This window comes from Malurus melanocephalus, unplaced genomic scaffold (genome assembly GCF_030028575.1).
Source record: "Malurus melanocephalus ecotype Western Australia unplaced genomic scaffold, MMel_1.1 scaffold_452, whole genome shotgun sequence".
NCBI lineage: Eukaryota > Metazoa > Chordata > Aves > Passeriformes > Maluridae > Malurus > Malurus melanocephalus.
Genome location: NW_026623684.1, coordinates 491598 through 514536, shown reverse-complemented (window position 1 = coordinate 514536; position 22939 = coordinate 491598). Strand labels below are relative to the sequence as shown.

Below are 22939 nucleotides of genomic sequence, written 5' to 3'. Positions count from 1 at the left end.
ATCCTTCTTTAGTCCATCTCAGCATCACCTTTGCTGCAGCATCAGCCAAGMACTCAAAACTACAAGTTCCTATGAAGAGTTTCAGCTTCCTTCACTGAACTTGTTCTCTCTGCACTACTATTCAGCATGTCCTACAGGAGCTCAGGGTTCTGCTGGCCCCCACCTCCCCAYTGGTTCCCCAGGACCTGGAACATCTCATTCCACTTCAGCATCACCCAGCACATTGGGTACTTTCTCCTTGCCTTAGGTTTTAAATGGCTGGGRACAATGCAGAGAGGAGGGACTAAAAACATCCAGGTATTACCCCAGTACACCAAACCCCACAGAGAAAAAAAGAGATTAAACTCCAGAAGGTTTTTTAAGCTGGTATTTTTATTAGAACTCTCTACATAAAGCACCTTTCCCTGCCTTAACCTCTCCGAACGCAGCTCTTCCTTAGCACACCACGAGATGCTCCGAACTATTCGGCGTTCCTGGATTTGGACACAGCCGCCCTCACCGCCTGCATGATGGCATCCTTGTCAATGCCAAACATCCTCAGCAGCTCAGCTGACTTCCCACTGCGGGGCACGTGGGACACAGCCAGGCGGCTGACGGTGACACCAGGCTCACCCACCACAGCAGCACACACAGCTTCACCAATGCCACCTGCAGAGAGAGGGCAGACACGGCACTGATTGACTGTCCAAGCAGGGAACATCCACACTGTGTGTGTGTGTGTCTGAGCAAAGGGTGCTGCAGCTTACAGCCTCCATTCCCAGGCTCAGGAAAACACCAATCACATGGGTCTGAGTTGGCCAAGTGCGAAATGAAAACCCTGCCCTGTATCAAAGGCATTCCGAGGACAAGCAGGCTGCCATTTCTGAAGTACTCACCCATCAGCAGCAGGACACACCTGCCTCTCAAGGGCACAGGACTGTCAGCAAGCTCTCACCACCTCTGCATCACCCACTGGGACSAGGTTTAAAAATACACTTAGACTGAAGAGCATTCACAAGTGTACTTAAYGTGTTGAAATTCCAACCAATCTCAGCAGCATTTGAGAGCTCCATCTTTTCACAGTGCATGTACGTGCCTCTGGGCACCTCTCTGCGTTATGTAATCACAACCTTTGCTCAGAGCTCAGCTCTGACTCACTATCAGTCACAGGGACAAAGGATGCAACAGGAATTGCATGGAGGCAGCAGAGACACTGGAAGCAGAAGTASTAGGGAAGAAGAAAACAGGACTTGTGTCAAAAGCATGTGCTGTGAGAGCTGGTAGAAGAGGCACCTTGCTGTTGTCCTTCAGCCACAGCATATCCAGGATCACAGGGCTGCCCACAACTCCAGGCATGGTGGGATTTAACCAAACTGAACCTTCAGCCAGAGGCACCTTTGTGGATACAGCTGGTGAGATCAGTGTGATGGGACCTGCAATGCACTCAGGTTCTGATGCACAGACACCTGGCCTGCCTGCACCAGAGAGCACCGTGCCAGCACAAACCCCTGTTCAGCACCTCAGGGTTAAGACTCTGCCATCTTGCAAGCCTGCAGTAAAATACTTGTCCAGAGTTGGATGCTAAGCTAGAAAATGAGGTTCAGTRGTCTATCACCATCCATAGTCTGGAGCAAAAGTATGGAGCATCTAGCACTTASGGTAGAAGTAGCTCACTTCAGGTACCTGGCAAGAGTGATGCTCACCTTAAATTAGGATAATATTCTCATAACTATATCTACTAATTTCTGTTAGAAGGTATCTATGATAGTGGAGAAGAAGAATTGAAGAATTTATCCCAGATCAACTGTGGAAACTGCCAAAGCTGTCTSATTTCAAACAATCTGGAGCCAAGCTTTTGGACACATGGAATACTTAAAAAACCTACACAGCAATGGTCTCTTGCAGTTTCACACCTGCAGAGCAGCGGCTGTACAGCCATTCAGGGAACAGTGTGCTGAACTCCTGCAGTGCAATAGGAATCTACAATTTCACTGAGCACAAATGAATCCAGACTTCACTTGAACCGAGCACATAAAGGGCACACAAGGCCAAATTAATTAGAAAGGCAGCCCTGATTAACCCATTACATTTTAGGAAACTTTCAATTGTCAGTGTCACCTTATAATCCTAACAGCAACAAAAAAGGCTGAAATCTGTCTTGCTTTAATAGAATGACATCATCATATCCCATATTCCTCTGTCAGGTCAGAAGTTGGGAGCTTCCAGCCCTGAGAGCTGTGACCTCAGACCCCACTCACCTTCATGGTAGTGGTCCTCAACAGTGATGATTCTCCCCTTGGTTGCTCTTGCACTTTCAAGTATTGTCTTCTTATCCAGGGGCTTAATGGTGAAGGGATCAATCACACGGATGTAGATTTTTTCTGCATAAATAAATGAAATTATTTGCAACAATGAATTGCAAYATGCAAGAGAACATGCATGCAATGTGCCAGTGGTACAGGCAATGGCTGTGATCTTCTGGACCTTTATGAAAACTGCCCACACGAACTCTCAGGTACCTGTACCTGCAGCTTATCTACCACAGAAACCAGCCAACCCTAATTTTTATATATATTCTTTCTCTGTGCATTTTGTGGAATAGTGGTTTTCATTCATTCACAGATATGATGGAAGGTGTGCGACTCAAGGTTACCAGGAGCACCCATCAGTAAAACACTCATCTAACTGGCTTTCCCCAGGTAAGAGCAGTCACAAAAAATCCTCCTAATTCAGACTGTCAATTGCAATTTTTTCTCCAGACCTTTATTTTACCTCTAACTTTATTGCCAAGTACTATTTCCACCTGATTCTTTGGTCTGTAGGCATTTTGAATTCTTTCTTCACTGCAAGCTGCCACCTCTCAGGTGTGCCTGTCTGAACTGCTCAGCACTACAGGGGCACCCTTAAGGTTGGCTGCCACCAAACCCAGAATGTGCCCAGCCTTCATAAGGCAGGCCCAGATGGCTCATCAAAGCTGCACACAAATGGCAATTGTTCATAAAGAATAGCAATTATGTGAGGTTGTCTCTGATCCTGGCTGGYTGAACACTGGGCAACTCCTACACAAGAAGAGGCCCTATTGTCAGTTTTGTGACTGAAGGCTCTTTAGTGGCCAATATATTTTGGGTATTAGACAATGCCTCTGCACTATGGGATTATCTCTCCAGAGGTGATTACTCACACTTCAAGATCAGCAGAGCATTGTAAAGCATGGTAAATGCAGGAAAATAATTATGGTTCTGAAAATACAACTTTCAAAATATTCTAAGCCTGGTGACTCAAGGTCATGACAAAGTATCAGTCCACCCAGATACTGCACACAAAGCTCCCCATAAGCCACAGGCAGCATTACTGTATTATCTCCTGCTGTTTGTAATCTCTTCCTGGGCACAGGCCCCTGACTCACAGATGGATTTTTGATGGTTTCTTTCTCTTATTTCATTGAAGGATTATTGCTGTGAGATGTCACTGGCTTGAGCACTCCCACAGAGCTGTGCTAGTTCAGAGCTGGTGCATACAAAGGAGCCCAGGTGAGCAGTGAGCCTGACCCAGGGCCAGGTGCCCACGGGCACACAGGTTGTGGTTTGGGACCTGGSCCCAGCCTGTTTGCAGCAATTGTGCTGTACCAGGCCCGCCCAGACCACTCCTGCTTCTCACACAGTGTCCCCAAGCCTCTGCCCACAGGGCACTATCACAGATTAGCAATTCTAAGGAGACCTTGATCTGATCCATTTGGCAATTTTTGTGGCTACTAATGCTGCTAAGCCAACTAAAAGCTCCTCCATTAGGCAAGGCTGGCAGCTACATGCTGTATTTTACTGTATCAGCTAACAGGTGACTGACTAACTGTCTGAACAGTATAATTAATGTTTACCAGTACAAAGGGTGAGCAGTTAGGCTGACTGATATTGATTTTTTTTCTATGTTAAATGACAAAAAGGAAAAAAGCCCCACCTTTTCTCAGCTGCTCTGCTGCAGCCAGAGCTTCATGCAGAGTGACTCCTGCTCCAATCACAGTCACTTGGTCATCCTTACTCTTCAAAATCACCTGCAAGAAAACATATCCATGTATTCCTAACACTAAACCTTACTTATTTTTTTACATTTCTAGAGATCTTAATGAAAAGATAAATCATTGGCATTGCAATGCTTTAGAGGGAGAAGGGCTTTCACAAAAGGAACACTGAGTATTTTTTCTGATTGTATTTATTTGTGCAGCATTTACCTTTGCCTGTCCAATATGGAAGTCCTCATTGTTGTTGTAAATGACAGGGTTCTCAGGACGACTGGTTCTGATGAAACAAATGCCCTGTTTCCGAAGTAAACAAGTTAAAAGTTAGGGAAATAGTAATGTGTTTACATTCTAGTTGATAAACTCTATGAAAAAAATACAGCAAAATTACTCTTTCTATTTGTCTGGTGACCACCCTTCTATGTTAYCTCTGGTTCTTATAAGTAAACTCTCTCTGCCTCACCAATTCCCTTTAGTCCTTTGTGGTAGCTGGTTTCTTCAAACAGAACAAAACACCTCACCTCCTCTTGAAGCACACTAATAACCTAAAATTCCCTTTCTGATAGCAGGATATTTATTTCTCTTTTGTTACCTTGTGGAAATGGAGACTCCTACTTGAGTTAATTAGACTCTTAGAACATKACCATATGTGTGCAAATTTTACTGCCATAAATTTTAAATTAAAGAAGAAATGCTGGAAAAGTGCTGAAAGCAAGGAAACGTGCTTTCCATCAGGTAATGTTCTGATGCCTTTCCAAATGAAGTAGCAAAACTTAAATCTCTTCTTCACACTGCCTTCCCCATCTCCCATCTTTTTTCCACAAACCACTCATCACACTTGTTACACACCAAATTTCCTCACTCCCTCACTGAAAACTGTAGCAGCAAGATTGAAAATTTTCAGGTAATTTGGTCCCTTCTCAAAAAAACCTTCTATGGCAGCCAACGGAAGTATTGATCAAGGAGACAATCAAAATCCTCAATATAAATGTATCTTTCCATGTCCAACTTCAATTTTGGCCCTAGAGATATTGTACTAGGAGAACACTTTTAGGTTTGCTAAAGACCTAAGGGAGTTACTTACTCTGGGTCAATATGRATTCAAACTGCACTTGCTGTGTAATCATTTACATCTCCCCAAATCTGGCCCACAGCATTCCAGGCTGTTCATTCTGCACTAGCCTGGGCAGAATGCCTGCAACCTTTCCTTGCAATGAAAACATCCCACTGCCACACTGGAGCCTTGGGAAGAATTTATGTGGGTAGACACATGTAAGAAACATGCCAGAAGCAAAAAGAGTAGTACAAAGGACACTATTATTCTTTGGTTTAGAAATATTGTGATGCAAACCTTGGTGTTGGCAGCTATTTCCACTGCTTTTTCAGTGGCTACAGCATCACTGGGRTAAAACACAGTGGAGTTGGGAATAGCCCGAAACATGCACAGATCCTCCAGTCCCATCTGAGATGGCCCATCCTCACCTGAAAGAATTAAAGCAGGGTTACAAAAGAGCAAGTGCACGTTTTTGACAATCACTCAATTGAGCAGCGAGGTCTACATAAACCAGGCAAAAAAGAGAAAAGTATAAAATCAGACACACACACGACATGCAAATCTACCTGCTTGAGAAAAGAATCATCTTCTCCTTAAACTTGGAACCATCTAAACAGTAAATAAGGATAGAAAGAGACTAAAAAGAAAGAGAACTGGGATTAAAAAGAAAAATAGGAAAAGTATAACAATAAAACAACACAAAAGGAATACAACCAAACAGGAAGGGTACAGATACAGAAAGGGACACAAGATATCTGAGCATCTTTAGATTTACATGTACTGAGGCAAAATTCATACTTGTCAGCAAGTGTTCGCCCAGATTTAAACTGCTGGAAATGTGAAAGGAGAATTACATGTGTCCCATCAGGAATGGAGACTGCATTGATTCACTACTCTCAAATTCTTCAGCTCATTTCAAGATTAAATGAAGGGTATGTATGTGTTTCTTTATACCAAAAAATATCTTTTAGGGAGCAATAGRGCATCTGTGTTGTTAATTTAACAACTCAAGTACCTCATGGCATAAACTGCAGATCTATGAAGAAGAATCGTTAGGCAGGACATGTGCTGGATGCCATGATTTTCCATGGTTAAAGAAACAACCACCACAACATCCCCCGCCCCCAGTGATTTTATGTAACGGAGCTTTGGGAATGGCACTGATCCAAACCAACCATGCACAGAGTTCTGAATCCACTCATGTCACAGCCTGCAGCAGCAGGGCAAAGAGCTTCCCACATGCACCCGCTACCTGTTATTCAAGAAGGACGAGTTCACGAGGGAGGAGGAGAATGTTTTCCTAAGAGCAGCACAAAATTCTGAAGAACTTTAAACATSGTAAAGAGATCAATCATTGAACTCTGCCACTGCACATTACTAATAAAGTAAGCACTGACCAGGAAGAGAGAATATCTTGGCTTTCAGTCATGATATGATAAAACCTCTCAACATCATGGTTTCTAAATATGTGCACTCTGAATGAGAGGGATCCCAGTGGGCATTTTCCTTTCCAAAAATGCACCCACACAATGAAGACACAGAAAAAAGTGAAAATATGAAGAGTAAAATTATCAGGTGATAATTTTAATAGCCTGAATCTGAATCTTATCCAAGATGGGGAGTTACTTATGCTTGTCCTGCTTTTGCTATGGTGGTGCCAATACCACCAGCCCTTCAAAGCCCTTCAATTCAATTCAATTCAATTCAAAGTAACTTACAGACTAGAACCAAGTTGATTTTGGCCCCTAGTCTTTATTAAAATCCCAATTTATATGATTTTGGAGTACCACAGATCAAATGAGAGTACAATTATCAATTATACCATATTTATAGCTTAATAAAAGAAGTGCTTAATATGAACAGTAGCAGATGTCCAGGATATAAAACAGACTAAACAATTGACACTTCTATTTTTGACACATGTACACTATGATTTCTTGTCCTATATGTTCCATTTGAAAAATATAGATTTTTCCATTATTCTCTTATGACCTTGAAACTTATTTAATGTTTCGGTCCGTCAGTAAYTATTGGTCTAGGACTGAACTTAGTACAAGTTCAGAAGGTCATTGTGATAGGTATTTCTCATAAATTTAATAGGTCCAAATTTCATTGCAGCAGAAGCCCAGGTCTACCTAGAACTGCATACATAAAACCAATCTTCACCACAGATTGAGATTGGATTCTGAATTCCATGTAGATTTGGAATTCCATGCAAGCCCAAAGTTCTGATAGGAATTATGCTTCATTCATACCCTTCAATTTAAAATTGAATTTTTAAACTGCTAAAGGATTTCTCTGAATAACTTYCTTTATAACTCTTTATATAAGTTGCAAAATTTTGGGTTGAAATTCTTTTTTGAAAATCAAGTTGAGACTTGGATGAGATTTGTACCTCAAACAACTTTATATATCCAAGTCTGCACTTCACAGTCACAGCTCCCAGCAGAACACTTCAGGTGCTGAAAATTGAAACTTGGAACTGTAGTTCTAGGAGACAATTTGAGTAACCCAGAGGAGTTTTATCTTCTTAAATAAGCAAAGACCAAACCKAGTTGGCTTTTGCACTAATATGCTGCTTGCTAAAAGTCTGAAGGTGGAAAGATTGATTTTAGTAAGAGAAGAGGCTTGTAATAGAATCCCTCCCTTAATTACAAAAGCCATAATCTGACACACTCTACTTACAAACTCTGCTCCAGAATACTCTGTGCTGCAGCAAGTTTGAGGTTTGGGATGTGACTTTGCATGTTTATGCAGCATCTTTAAATTTTTACCAATATTACAGATAAAATTAACATTAAAAAAAAAAAAATCTTCTCCAAGCCTTACTGCCAGCCAAAACTATTACATCATCTGAAAAACTGATGTATGCAGAAAGCCTTAATTTACTACCCCTGCCAGCTCTCGCTCTCTTTTGCTTTCCCTAGAAATACCTACTAGTTTTTCAAGCATGAATGTCTACTTGCATTTTCCTTCTTCATATGCAAGTCTGTTCCTGTTTTCATGGGTCATGTCTATGCATTTCAGATAGAAAATAAAATTCTCTTCCTCCTTCAAACCAAAGTCAACTTCAATATGATCTGACGTGTTCCAAACATTTCCAGTGGGAAGCCAAGAGCAGGGAAGGCTCTGCTGGTGAGGGCTCTCAGCCAGTTGCTTGAGATGTGCTGGCTCTGCTGYCTCARTCTCCACTGGCAAACCCTYTTCCCACACCTCTTGGGTGRATGAACTGCAGGACAGGGACTGGGGAGCAAAGTTCCTTCTGCTGTAAGATGTCCTGGGTTTGGTTGGGATAGCTCATTTACTTCTTAGCTGGTACAGTGGTGTGTTTTGGATTTAGGATGAGAATATTGTTGATAACAGACAATGTTTTGGTTGTTGCTGTGTGGTGTTATCCTAAGCCAAGGACTTCACAGTGTCCTCATGCTCTGGAAGTGATGAGACAGACAAAAATCTGGGAGGGACCATGGCCCAGACAGATGACCCAAGCTGGCCACAGGCATATTCCAGACCACAGAATGCCATGCTCAGCATATGAACTGCGGGGAGTTAGCTAGAAGGGCATGACCACAACTCAGGGACAGGCTGGACATTGGTCAGAGGGTGATGAGRATTTGTATTGTGCTTATTTGTCTTGGGGTTTGTTTTTATAATTACAATTAGTAGTAGTATGTTTTACTTAGTTTTATTTATTATACTGCTCTTAACTCACAATTTTTTTTTCTGATTCTCCTCCCAATTCCACTGCAGGGACAAGGGGTGTGAGCAGGTGGGTGGTACAGCAGGGATTAAACCACAACAGATCAGATTTGTGACCTCCTGAGAAACCTCAGCATACAAGAGTCTATGGGAGCTGATGAGATGCATCCCAGAGTCCTGAGGGAACTGGCTGATGTAGCTGCAGAGACATTTTCCATGAAAGGTCATGGCAGTACCAAGTCCCTGGTGACTGGAAAAAGGGAAACACTCCACCCAGTTTTAAAAAGGGGAAAAGAGAGTCTCCTGGGAGCTACCAGCTACCTGTGCCTGGAAAATCCTGGAACAGATCCTCCTAGRAGCTGTACTAAGGCACATGGAKGACAGGGAGGTAATCCAAGACAGCCAAGGGTAARTYCTGGACTTTGAGCCATCTGGTYTMGTGGGAGATACTGGAATAAGATGAACCTTAAGGTCCCTTCCAACCCAAACYTTTCTATAATTCAATTTTCTGAATTATAACAGCTTCACAGTTCCTGTTTCATCYGTTCTTAAGAGGTTTTGGATTTTTTAATCACCGTATCAACAATTTCAGTAGTAAAAAATATTGAGATAAGTTGAAGTAGTTATTTCAATTGTGTGGTCTCCAAAGTGGTTTTTAGATGGATGGACAGGAGCATCTGTGCAAGAACAGTATCATTAGTTGCTCACTTTAGAGACTGGGAAACAAAGGCACAGTAAGCATATGATTATTCTCTCCACAGAAGACATCAACTGCAAAATGAAACAGAACCTAAATTCCTCAGTTTCAGTCCAGTCCMTTTATATCAGTCTTTACTTGTGTAATGGAAAAGCTTGTAGGGAAAAGCCCTATTCTCATCAGGCCAAAGAGGAAAAAAATGCAGATGACAGCTTGGAATTTTTGTAWTTCTTTCTAAATACGATGTGTCTCACAAAAGTGGATTTGCAAATACGACTTCCTCCTGTCAATGCTGCCACTGTTACACCACCCCAGCTACAGTACAGCTTGCCTGCACAGTGCAGAATGTGTTTGACTGTGGGACACTCATCACTAAGGGGGTKCTGCTAAGGGAGCCGTGGGTGCCCTTACCGATGGAAACGCCGCAGTGAGAGCCGCAGAGGTTGATGTTGCTGTCGGAGATGGCAGCCATGCGGATCTGGTCGAACGCCCGCGTGAAGAAGGTAGCAAAGGTGCTGGCAAAAGCAACGGTTCTGTCACGAGTGGCACAACCAACTGCAACGCTCACCTGAAAGGGGGAGATTGGACAAGAAAGTGAATTCCTCATTTATTAGTTGTTCCCAGGATATCATCTGTGGGACTTCTCACCCCAAAAATTTAGCAAGATACTCTGAATGCAGATTAAAACTCTGTTCAGTCCTGCTTCTAATTGCTGGCATTTCCAAAAAGGAAAGAAGGCACTTCACTCCTCCCAGTGTCTATCTTGCCTCTTCTCTGCTCCTTGCTTCAACTGCCAGCAGTTACTCTTGGTTCTTACCAGCAACTTCTTTTCTTTATGTGCATCAAGCAGCCATTCACAGATTTTTAACTTATCCCCCTCTTTCTTCTCCTGGATCAAAGGCTAACGTTCTCAGTCCAATGGATATGGTCTTGCTATCTCCAGCAGATAAAAATCATTACTAAGAAGGAATGGATTTACCTGAACTATTTGGATTGGTATTTACTAAAGGGGTCCTTCTTTAGCAAGATGGAATTAGAACAAAGTTCCTAAATTGGTTATTGCTGCAATTACCTCATACATTTATTTGAAAAGCAGGTATTAGACCCCCCCACTCTAAGGGGACCGCACGGTTATACCAATCTTTCAATAAATCCACGAGAGCAGTTACCATGTTCTGCTCAGCAATGTAGCACTCAATGTAGCGACTGGGATGTTCCTTCTTGAAGAGCTCAGAGAAGGTGGAGTTCTTTGTGTCACCATCCAGAGCAATCACTCGATCRTTAGCATGGCCCAGTTTTGCAAGTGCAACCCCATAAGCTTTGCGGGTGGCCCACTGCAAAAAGGAGAACACAGCAGGGCTGCTGTAACTTACTGCTTCTAGAGGCTTTCTTTCTTATTATTTTATTGTTTTCAAATGATAGCAGTATCAAAAGTACATATGAAAACAGTGACACACAGAAGAGTAAACAAACCCACAATGAAGCATTCAATACATCTATGCTGAAATTGGCAACTCCCCACCAATCTAGCTAGGAAAATGTTTAAAACCTTGCTTTCCAATCATCAAAATTCACTGAACCTCAAGGAATTTCTTCCATTTCAAATGCACATAAAGTAGTTTAGAAAATTGATAATGATCATGAAATGAAGAAGAGTGATTTGARTTGTCATATTTTAATACACCCTTTCGACCCAGCGAGTTAATTGTCTGTGTCAAACCACAGAAATAGGTGTCTGTCTACCGAGAAGAGGTGGGTAGTTGAAATTGTGGCAAGGGATAACACAAAACCTCCTACCATTCAGTTAAACAATCTCACACTTAGAAATATCTGACAAACTGAAAAAGAAGAGAATACCTTTTCTCCCACTTTGTAAGTTGGTGGGGATGGCATCTTAATGTTTCTAATRTTTACTATAGGTGCATCTTCTTCTGGAAGGGCCGGAGAAAGCTTTTTCTTATTTTGGATTCTGTCATCTATTTCCTGAATGACTTGTTCAGCCATATTTTTTGGAAGGGGCTTTCCATGCCAGCTTTCCTTATCTTCAACACCTGTGTATTTAAAATCACATTACAAGTAAGGAAAGTCTAAGAACAATTTAGGTCTTTAGCTGCATATTTTACCCAGATAAAAACAGGGCGGAGTATGACAGTCTAGTATTGTCTTCCAACGAAGAAATCCTTAAACAATTACAATATTATTCAACTGTACKAAGAAGACATATTTAAACAAAAAAGAGGAATGATCAAATTACATATATTCCAAATTTATGACAAAATCCCTTCTACTGAAATTGTTTGTAAATTGGCAACTAACAGACATGGTCTCTGTGTATGGCAGGAAATAACCAGTAAATCAGTGTGAACATTTCCCATGAAATTTCAACAAGCTCAGTTAAGTTTGAAACAACAGTTAACCAAGGTGTCCAATTCAAACAAGACCTAACGTTTTACAGCTTTATTTTAATAGCTTCTGATGACTCTTATCTGTGCACCTGGCACTTACAGCCAAATCACCTCTCTGGCTGATACGCTGCTTTTCCCTMAGTCACTGCAAATAATGAACTTTGCTTGCTTACTCAGTGAAAAGGAATGAAGATATTCACTGCTGTTATTAATATTTATCTGRTCAGAAAGGCAAGCTGACAGAGTGCTGCTAAAAGCTGTAGCTAAAGGGAATCATGGCAACCCATGACACAGAGTGCATTTCCTCCATCCCGTGGATACAACACTCCACAGCTGGCACACATCTCACTTGACAGGACCAAACCAATTTTCTCAGCAATAATGTTGGTGACAGGTATAGAGGTTGAAAGATTTTCTGCATGCTGTTGCTCAGATGTGTTGGTACATTTATTGTAGCACTATGTACATACCATATACACATGTGTATGCAAARCAGTAATTGTTTTATTACCTGATATGCCTTTGCCTTTAAAGGTCTTTGCAATGATGGCTGTTGGCTGATGTTTGGCCTGGCCAAAGGCTTTGCAAAGCTCCTCCACACTGTGTCCATCCACRATGATGGCATGCCAGCTAAGAACACAAACAGATCAACTGTTTCTAAAGGGTTTTAGCATGTGACACTCTCTGGTAGTCAGCAATAACAATAACAAATACTAACTTCATTCCAGTGCARTGTCTTTTTAGGAGACCCAAAGTGTGCCAGAAACACGAACTAGCATTGATTTGAAACCATAAAAAATAGCACAGCTGCTTTTTTATAATGCAAAATGAGTCTCACAGGGATCAACAGCTATGAGCAAAATTCACAGTCCACAGAAAGCTGAGTTATCCTACATTTCTTCAGACATAAATGGCCATTTTTAATCACAAGAGCAAATCAAATATCTAGAAATAAGATGAAAACTGACAATAGAAGTTGATTAAAATAAAAAACCACTCTGGCATAATTTGGCTTCTATTGTATCTGACAATTTTTTAGCATGGATTTTGCATCTGCACAGAAATATGAAACTAAATGAAAGTCAATACACAAAGAATTCTCTTACAAGTAATGCTTTCCATGCTGTTTTTTTCTGATCTACTTGCTATGATAGGACATGTGGTCACAGTTRTAGAATCTGAATTTAATGTGATAAAAACAGTTTTAAGACCTGTAACAGATTTGAGTAAGCAGTCCTTATTTTTCCTCAAAAACAACAAATTCCACCACTTTCAAAATATTCCTGCTGCAGCCATAAAGTCATAATATCATGCATTATGAAAGACCATCTTCCTTGGTGATGAAACCCTTTAGAGCTGAAAGCTCATTTGAACAATTCTGAGAAGCAAATAAAACATAYATTTTCAAATGAGAGATTATCCTGAACTTCTCCCACTCACATACCCAAAGGCCTCACAGCGTTTCTGGTAGATTTCAACGTGATGCTGCAGAGGAGCAGGGTCACTTTGTCCAAGACGATTAATATCAAATATAGCAACAAGATTATCAAGCTTGTAAAAGCCAGCAAAGGCCATTGCCTCCCAAACAGAGCCTTCAGATAACTCTCCATCTCCAAGCAGACAGTACACTCGATAGCTAGAAGAAATTAAAAAAGAAAATAAATTAGGTTTGATGTGTAAGCACTATTAAATCAAAACTCCTCTAATAATTCATAGTAAGAATTCAYTTCATTTTTCTGTCCCCAACTTAATTCCCATTGTTCAATGCATTCACCTCAGATAAAGTTACGTAACCTTAGACAAATAAAATTTAAATAGTTCTGAGCCGTTACACATTAGAAAAATAAAATGAAAAATCCTGCCCTCCTTTCCAAACTTTTGTCTCAAAAAAATCAAGTCTTAAGCCTCCCATTGCAAGGCTTGACTGAACAGGCCCATTGAACACTGTCACTGTGACTCAGCAAGATCCTGAACAATGCAGGGATGGTTACCTCTGCTTCCTCCTTCCTCCCATATACRTTCTGGAAGGACAACCAACAGGTATTAATTTCAGGAAGCTCTAAATTGTGAATGAGCTAAAGCATGGACTAAAGCATGCTGCACAACAAATTCAGAGTTCAGGAAAAAGATAACCAACGTGATATGACTTTGTAGATTATTTCTCCAGCCATCYTTTATTTAGGTTAAACTCAGCAGAAGTACTGCCTCATCTCTACCAAATTCAGCCACAGCATTTGTCTTCTATTRCCACTTTCTTTTTCTGGATGACAAAACTTTGTAAATGTTATTACCCACTAAAATGAAAAAAAGAATAGTAAATTGGCCTTCAAATATATAATTTTAAAACAAAACACTCAAGAGGCTGTGATTTTGTTTTTACTAAACATTAAGCTATAACAGATTATGATCTGATTCCTACCTGCCTTTAGCTAAATCTGAACTCCTTGCACTGAAGCTGCTCCCCAGTGCTGCACGCAAGACCACCTTTTCCTTTTGTCATGTAAGCACTGGTTAGATTTTTCCACACGTAGCATCTGCTAAACTCAATTAAAATCAGCAAGTCATCTTTCACAGAAATGATTTCAAGCTAGTGAAGTGTAGGACACATTAACTGGGCAGCCTATGCTCAAATGTACTAGAACTGTCAAATAAAATATATCAGCTACATCAGGCTATTTTCCTCCTCATACAGATTTGCCTTTAGACATCTTCTTTTCTTGTGCACAAAACAAATGGCAGGAGCAGTCATTTTTGTCTCTGTGGAGTCAAGTGCCTTTCTGATAACATTTTGGAGCCCTACTTTATGATTCAATTATGTTATTAGTGACCAAAACAGTTCCTTATCCAACATTCTCCATTATTTGTCATCTGACTTTGAACAGACATCTCCAGCTTGCACCTTCCTTCTAAAGGGACTCATCCAGTCTCAAAATGGATATCAATTACTCTCTGGAAGTTAGAGGCTCCTCCAACAACTCACTGTCTTCTCTGTTCAGGAACATCAGCTTGCAATGCTGTCAGGTTACAAAAGAAACAYACATAAGCACTAATTCTTGCTAATCTTTAAACCCTTGGTAGTTTCACTGACAATAGCTTTGTAATTATCTATAATTTAAAACCAGAATTGAAAATTAGATTTGGGAATGGAGAACAGAATAAAGGAGAATGAATCATCTATCTATGTATCTATCTATCTATGTATCTATCTATGTATCTATGTATCTATCTATCTATCTATCTATCTATCTATCTATCTATCTATCTATCTATCTATCTATCTATCTAATGTATTTTAACAAAGCTTTCCCATTGAATCATGAAATATAAAGATGGAATTACCTGGCTCTGTCAAAGAATTTGCCAGTGTAAGCCATTCCACAAGCAGCACCAAGACCCTGCCCAAGGGATCCAGTAGCCACATCAGTGAATGCTTGTCTCTGAGAATAAAAAAAAAAGACAACAATTATTTTACAGTTAAGAAACAAAGAAGTGATTTCCAGTGCTAGAAGTTGGTTCAACATACATCAAAATGCAGCTTCTCAGCCATAACAATGTGCAAGTCCCTCTAAATCTTGCCTTGAAGCCCTGAYTTTCCTGCAATGCAGGTACCTTCATGATGATTGTCACAAGCTAACTGGGCTTTTTGAGAGGGAATCAAATTTTTCTGCCATGCTTCAGATGGCAACAGTTAAGAATTGATGATTTTGTATAAAAAAGAATCAATTGAAACAACTGGCTGAGAATGGAAAGACCAATGAGATGACCAAACTGAATGTAAATTCTTGAAAGACTTCACAGCTGCTTAAAGGACAAGTGAAGCCTGGATRGAACTTTACATAAACCTTTTTTTAAAATGGAAAACATTGGCGTGCATGACTGTAGGGGAACTTTACTACAACAATAAAGGTCATTTTTAAATGCTCATTCAAACAGTCCAAATTCAAGCTGTGAAGCCATAAATGCCATCATCCTTCGTAGAAGTCTTTGTCTTTCCTGTACTGTACAGCTGGCAACCAAAACTGCTGTGAAATACATGTGCTTGTTGTTCCACAGAAAACATAATTTTGTATCAAAGATTATGAGAACTCACTGGCACTGGGTGTCCTTCTAGGACAGAATCAATTTTCCTCAAGTTCAGTAATTCTGCTTCCTGTAGAAAGCCAGCCTCTGCCCAAACAGAATATAAAATTGGTGCTGCGTGACCCTAGAGAGAAACAGAAATTTTAAACAAAGCTCAAGTTTCACAGTTCCCAAGTATCAAGACAAAACTCTACAAAGCTGACAAACCCTGAAATCAGGTTCTTGTGCCCACTAGGAAGGCACAGACTTATAAAACAGTTTTACAATGCAYACATTCACACTGATGCTTGTTTCCCAGTTCCCCACATCCCTGCTTAGAGCACCCCAGTAGAATGAGCAAGTGTTATCCCATTAGAACTTCATTCATATGTACTCAGAGTAGGATGCAGTAAGTAACTGGGGGCAGTTTTAAGCTTTGTACACTCCGACTTTTGTGGAGYAGTCATCTTCCACTCCTGGACTCCTCAGGAGTCAAAAGAACATGCAGAGGTTTGAAGCCATTTAGCAACTCTGGACAGAAATCCTGATTAATTAGAGAACTAAAGCAAACATGAGGAAGTGACTGTCAGTGCATCACCACATTGGCATCAACTGCTTACTTCTCACTYAGTTCCTTCTTTCAGGATGGCCACCAGAAATGGTAACATCCAGCACAGGGACATACACCATGGGCTACACAGCACTATTGTGAGCCACTACTTGAGGAATTCTGACTCAAAGATGAAATCTGCTTCACTGGAGCACTTCATCTGCCATGTTTTACATTGTTATGTTTTCTGAAGGCCCCTCACCTGCCTTAATGTCATATGAACAAAATCTCCCTGTAATTTGCAAAGGCATCATGTGAAAGGGAATAGAAACACTTAATAGCCAGCACAGATGGGGGTTTAAGTATTTTCTGACCCCCAGTGGCTTCAGAAGTAGCACTGACTTTAATATCATACTGGCACCATAGGAATACAAACTACAAACTACTCACTAACCTGCCCTGTTTCATGTAATGCTCCCTGAGAAGCTGGCAGGAATTAGTGCCCACTGTGACGTAGCTGCAGGCAGAACAGCAGGGCTGCATTTAACAAGAGAGCACAAAAGCCAGCTGCGACTGCCTCGTTAGAAAACAAGGTTTGGTTATGCCAAAATAAAAGGACCTTATTGTATCCTGATACATTTTATAGACAATGTAATAATATTTCTTATTTAATATTAGAACAACATAGTGAAGTTAAGACTTAACAAGACACATTATACAGACTCTTTAAAACTATTTTTAAGTTATGCTACAAGTTAATATAGCCAGCCTGTGTCTTTCTGAAGCAGACAAATTCCAGGCTCTCAAATATTTCCATCAGACTTCTGTGCAGATGCAACTGTATGTGAGCACAAGTCAATTTAATCTACAGACAGGCAGCTCTTTGCTAGCAGACTGCAACAGGACAGCAAAACAGTTATTATTTATTTACCTTTGAAAGAACAAACCGGTCGTTGCTGGCATTTCTGGGGTCTTGCACTTTGTACCTCATGGTATGGAAAAACAGCACAGACATAATCTCTGCTGCACTGCAACATGATGTAGGGTGGCTACAAGTCAAGAAGACCCAAGATTACCATTTGTGTTATTGTTTGCCCAAAACTGTATCTTTAAAATATCACTTTACCAGACCCCAACTCCTCAGCATTAAAATACATGAATCTGAAATGTTTGATAATCCACCCCTCTGCCATTACCCCAATGCCAATCAGTTTGTACTCTGAGACAAAGGGAGCCTCTGATCTAGTTGAAGTAGATGTACAGTGCAGACCCTGCTGACAGCTCAAGGACTTATCTTTTAGAGCTCTCYCTTCTTCTCCATGCCAAGGACCACCACCCAAAGGGGTGACTGAAGTACAGCTGTGTCAGCCTGGGCCTGAAATCAGACTGATTTATCTGGTGGCAGAAATTCACACCAATGCAGAGGAAACAAGGGCAGCGTTCCACAGGACTGGAGCCACTCACTGAGTGGAGGAATTAAAAGCATGGCATCAGGACTTTAAAAGCATGTTCAGGCTCTGATGCACATGCAGGGATCAGTAATGCAAGATTGACTTTTTCAGAAAGTTCTGGAACATTTTTAATTGTGTAGCTTAGGAACCATTTCATTGTACCACATTAGAGCAGACAGAAAAATAAAATGCCTAAAGAGGRCATTAAATAATGCAATTCTTATTGTCATCTTCTACTGAAACTGGATATGGAAATTTACTGTCTCCAGTAAACACCCAGACACACATTATAAAATACTAAATTGCTTAATCTTTGGCCAARAGAGGAACCAACATTTTCTACATTTACATCTTTATGAGTTTAAAATATTGTATGAGTTGGTTTATCAGATATTTTTAAGTATCTGGATGGTCTTTCCCATTGAAATATCTGGGATAATATCTGGAACATTCTTCACAGCAGCATGAATTCGTACTTCAACTATAACTTTCCTYAGGAATACACAGGCCCATTTCAGAGACAATTGTGCCATAAGGTACCAACAAATGAATATAAAGTGATGTGAAGAGGGTAYTTGCAAGTAGCAAATATGGAGTTATTTCACGACAAGGTATGAAGTSCAAGAGAAGGGCACAGAATTATTTATCTACATTACTGTAATTTAAATAATGATCACTGTAGTTCTTATGCACCCGCAAGGGGTGGCTCTACTTGACCACTTGGGCGTACCAGCCTTGGCCTTTCACTTGTCATGAAGCTTAAAAGGGGTGAGGAGGCTCTTTAAAAACCTTTATTGAGTGTAGAAAATAACGTTTTTCGCATTTTACTGGTATAAACAGCATCATTCTTGACATTGCTAGCCATTGCTATTGAACTAAAGTCGATGATGAAGAGTAAGAAGGTTGAAAATGTGTTTTCATGTCACTTCCTCTTCTACCAGCATTTATTTTTCATCTTAAGCAGGATATTCTTAAAATATTTGATCCTACTTGTAWAACAGGACAAACTGACTATGAAAGTGTCACTTTTGTTTCCCACATGTACATTTACCATGCATGTTAGGATTAGACAACACTTTCACTAGAACTTCAACCAGAATATTTCCTTTTGATAGTAATAAACCTTCCCTCCCAACATCCCCAACGTAACTGTAATAAGAGAATAAAAACATGCAAAACACTTGCAAAATACAAATTATGGTTAGTGTCCATCCCTTAGTAAGWACTCACACACAGGGAACCAAGAGAATTAGCTTTAAACCATGGTTCAAACATATTAGTAAATATTTATATATTTGAGTTAATCAATAAGCCTTACATGCTTGTTTAAAGCTTTCATTCCTTTAATTTTATTAACTTTATACTTAACCATACTKCTATGAACTCCTGGTCTTGATTAAAAAAGTTTTAAACCACCTAAAATGGTAGCATGTGGAAATAAAAAAAGTAGAAAAATTTAATAAATTTCCTGAAAATCRGAAAAAAAATCTTGTTAAAACTACAGGTTAATTAAATGAATTTCTACTATAATAAATTACAAAAAAGCCTTAACTTTACAATACAGTTCTTCAGCAGGAAACTAAACCAAAGTATGCTAAAGCACCAAAATCCTGCATCCACAGAGTAGGGGTAAAATGATTACTCCAAGTAATCCAAGTAGTTTTGTGGGAGTTTTTAATTACTCTGCATCAATTTACACTAGTTCCATCTACATATGGCCACACATTTCGAGTAGAAAGGATAATGGCAGAAAGCTAAAATGGAACACTGAGTCAAAACCAAAAATATTGAATAAAAAATAAWCTGCAACAAGTGACCACACCACCTGTTACGAAATTTAACTGCATCTGAAGAAACTCTTGCAACTTCCACTTTTAACAATGTATCCATCCCACTCTAGGAAGCCAAAGCACTGTTTCAAAACTGCATAAATTTATTAGCTACAGAAGAAACTCAACCCATGTCAATGTAAATGCCTGCACTGCTTATCTGAAAGAAAAAAACTCTTCCATGCCCCAAAGCAAGTATGTTCAATCTTCAAAATTAACTTCATCAAAATTTTTGCCCACGTAAGTCATTTTGAACATGAAATTTTTTTTCAGTTCATTGAATTTTTCCACTCCAGCTGGTGAAGTACTCAAAGTGATGTGTTTGAGCAACTTCAGGATCAAACTGACTTAACTCTTGTCCAGGCAAAGGCTGTACTTTAACAAAAGGTGGAACAAGTAAAGACAGCAAGAACTGGTGTGTCATATCCACCACAGCACCATTTGTGTTGCAATATATGGCACAGTTCACAGAAATTACTTCCTTGAAAGTAATTGTGCCCACTAGGGCAGGTCCTGTTTTCTCTGAAGTGYTTTTACTGCATGGATTTTCTTTAATTTTTACTCCTTTTGCAAACATATATTTCCTTAAAGTCAAAGCGAGCATGACAATTCACTTTTTWAATTAACTGTAAGCTTCTATTTCAACTTAACTTGCATTCAAACACCTTTTCCCATCCTCAGTGCACACCCACAATTTAAACAAAGTACACTGTCTCAGGTTTTGGAAAACTAGAAATGTACGTGCTTTGCCTAATTCCACAACAAACTGAATGTCTTTTGGGCACATTACCACACCATCATCTTGGCAACTAAATCTTATTATGAAAATATATTACTTGTCAACAGAATCTTCCCTCAAGTGCCCATCTTTCATAATCTGCTCGTTATCAGGTTGTGTAATAATTTCAGACTACACAACTCTAGTGGCAGAATAAACCAGAGGGATTAATGAAATGCCTTTGTGCAAGAASGACTCGGTATTGTAGCACACATGAACCAGGGAATAAAAATATTGAGTAAACTTTACTGTCTCTTCATTAGTATGGTGACTGAATGAGTTTTCCTGTTGAATTTCATGGACCACAGAAAATAAACAGAGGCTGTAGTATKCTCCTTATTCATTCTTTAACAGCACATCAGACAAAACAGAAAAATTATTTTATCTGTCAATAAGACAATTGATACCATACCTCCCTGTGGCCTGCTTAAAATACATACTGGAAGCTTAACACAGAAGCCCAAGCTCTACAAAGCACACTTTCAATTTACACTTTCACACAGACTTGTGTAGTACTGTACGTTGTAACTCTGAAACAAATCCTGAACTAAAAGAGCAATTGTTGGGTACTCCACACTCTCCCCAGCCTGGACCCGACAAGACAGGGATTTGTAAAAAAACCACTACTCTGACTTGCTGAAAGGTTTCCCGCATCCAACACCCCATTTCACAGGAAGAACCACAGCARCACTTTCATTTGCTGTCTGCAAACGGAACGAGTAAAGTTCAGCCTCGAGAGCCATGTGAGGCAGCTCATGCCAGGCACAGGGTGGGGACTGTAAGGCAATTCAAAGAAGCTTTATAARATATTACACACCACCCTTTTTCACACAAACCTCAACATCCAAGGGATTCCTTCTGATTTTTTTTTTTCTTTTTTTTTTCAAAGACGTCCAAAGGGGGAAATTGCAACAAGATGGGATATATGTTTAAAAAGGACCAGCACTTTATATGGAAGCATTCATATGTTATCCATGCAGAAAAAATGGCTTTAATTTTACACGACTAAAAGCGGATTGTTTGCAGAGATTTTTTTTTTTTTTTCCATAGGTAAAGCACGATCAAAGAAAGGATAACYCTGGAATCTGCACACATCAGAGCCCACACTAAATCCTGTCCAGAGGCCTGAATAAACTGCCCATTGGAGACCGCGGGCATTGCACAGATAATCCCATTTGGGCTCACTTGAAATTCTGTGCAGAATTAGTTCCAACTGACGGGCACGCAATGAAAAAGAAGCCGCTTGCGCCTCGGGCACAAATTCTTTGGTTTCCAGTCCTGCACCAACTTAGCATTCCCGGCCTCTTTCCCRGTCACAACACCCGGCGGCACCGGCTACCGACGTGGCCCGGCTCGGGCGGGCTCTGCCCTGGAGCCCCCGGCCGCCATTTCCACATGTGCCTCCTCCGCATCCATCAGCCCTGGGGGTGCCGGGGCTTCGCTCGGATCCTTCCTGGCCGCTCCCCATCCCYGCTCACGGTGTCCCAGCTCTCCCGCGGGCGGCACGGCCGGGTCCGCAGCATCCCCGCATCGCGGGCGGGAAGCGGACCGAGGGACCGGGGGSTCCGTCCCCGCGGCACCGGAGCGTCTCCGGGCAGAGGGAGCCCGGCACGGCCCCTCCCAGCACCATCCCAAAGCCGGATGCGGCCCCGGGATGCGGGAGCGCGGCTCCGGCGTGCGGCCGGGGCGCTGCCCGCCCCCCTCGCTCACTCACCCGGAGCCGGCCGCGGTCGTGGCCTTGATAGAGCTGATGCGGAGCCGGTTGGCCGTGTCCTTCAGCGCCTGCAGCGTCTGCTGGTCGGGCTTGTGGTAATCCTCCATGTGGGCGATGCGGGAGGGCCGCGGCGGCTGCGGGGCTCSGGCGGCGGCGGCTGGACCTGGTCTGAAGCTGGCTTTCGCGACGGCTGCGGCGGCGCGGCTCACCCGGGGCGGAGGGAGGACCACGGGGGCGGGCAGAAGAGCGAGGGGGCGGAGAGAGGCGCGGTCGCCCCCATCGTGCCGGCCGGGGACGGGGCGGGCCGGCCGGGGCGCTGTGTGCGCTCTGTGCGCTGTGAGGGCCCCGCGGCCGCCCGGCTCCTCCCACGGGCGCCATTTCCGTGGAGCGCGGGAAGGCGGCGCTGAGGGCTCTGCCCCCCGCTCCCCTCACGCCGCCGTTCAGCGGAGCACACGAGTGCCAGGGCTGGAACGGAGCTCTGCACATCACCCAGACAGGGCCACCCCGAGCAGGTGACACCGCAACGGGGCCGGGTGGGCTTGGAATGTCTGCAGAGAGGRACACTCCGCGCCTTCCCTGGGTGGMTGTTCCAGGGCTCTGCCCCTCTCAGGAAGTTCTCTCTCATGTTGAGGTGGAATTTCGTGTGTTTTAGTTTCTGCCATTGCTCCTGGTCCTCTTGCTGGGCACCACTGAAAAGCGTTTAGTACCATCC

At 41.7% G+C, this 22939-nt stretch overlaps 1 protein-coding gene across 1 annotated transcript; it reads right to left on the bottom strand.

Moving 5' to 3' along the window:
• Positions 1-336: 336 nt before the first annotated feature.
• Positions 337-22465, bottom strand: TKT (transketolase). Its single transcript, XM_057380396.1, has 14 exons — positions 22228-22465; positions 17387-17504; positions 15937-16050; positions 15186-15283; positions 13291-13482; positions 12358-12476; positions 11299-11492; positions 10611-10775; positions 9853-10009; positions 5343-5473; positions 4205-4288; positions 3934-4027; positions 2238-2360; positions 337-648 (listed from the first exon to the last, which is right to left on the bottom strand). The coding sequence occupies exons 1-14, from the start codon at positions 22332-22334 to the stop codon at positions 461-463; spliced, it is 1884 nt and encodes a 627-aa protein (XP_057236379.1). The 5' UTR covers positions 22335-22465; the 3' UTR covers positions 337-460.
• Between the last annotated feature and the right edge of the window lie 474 nt (positions 22466-22939).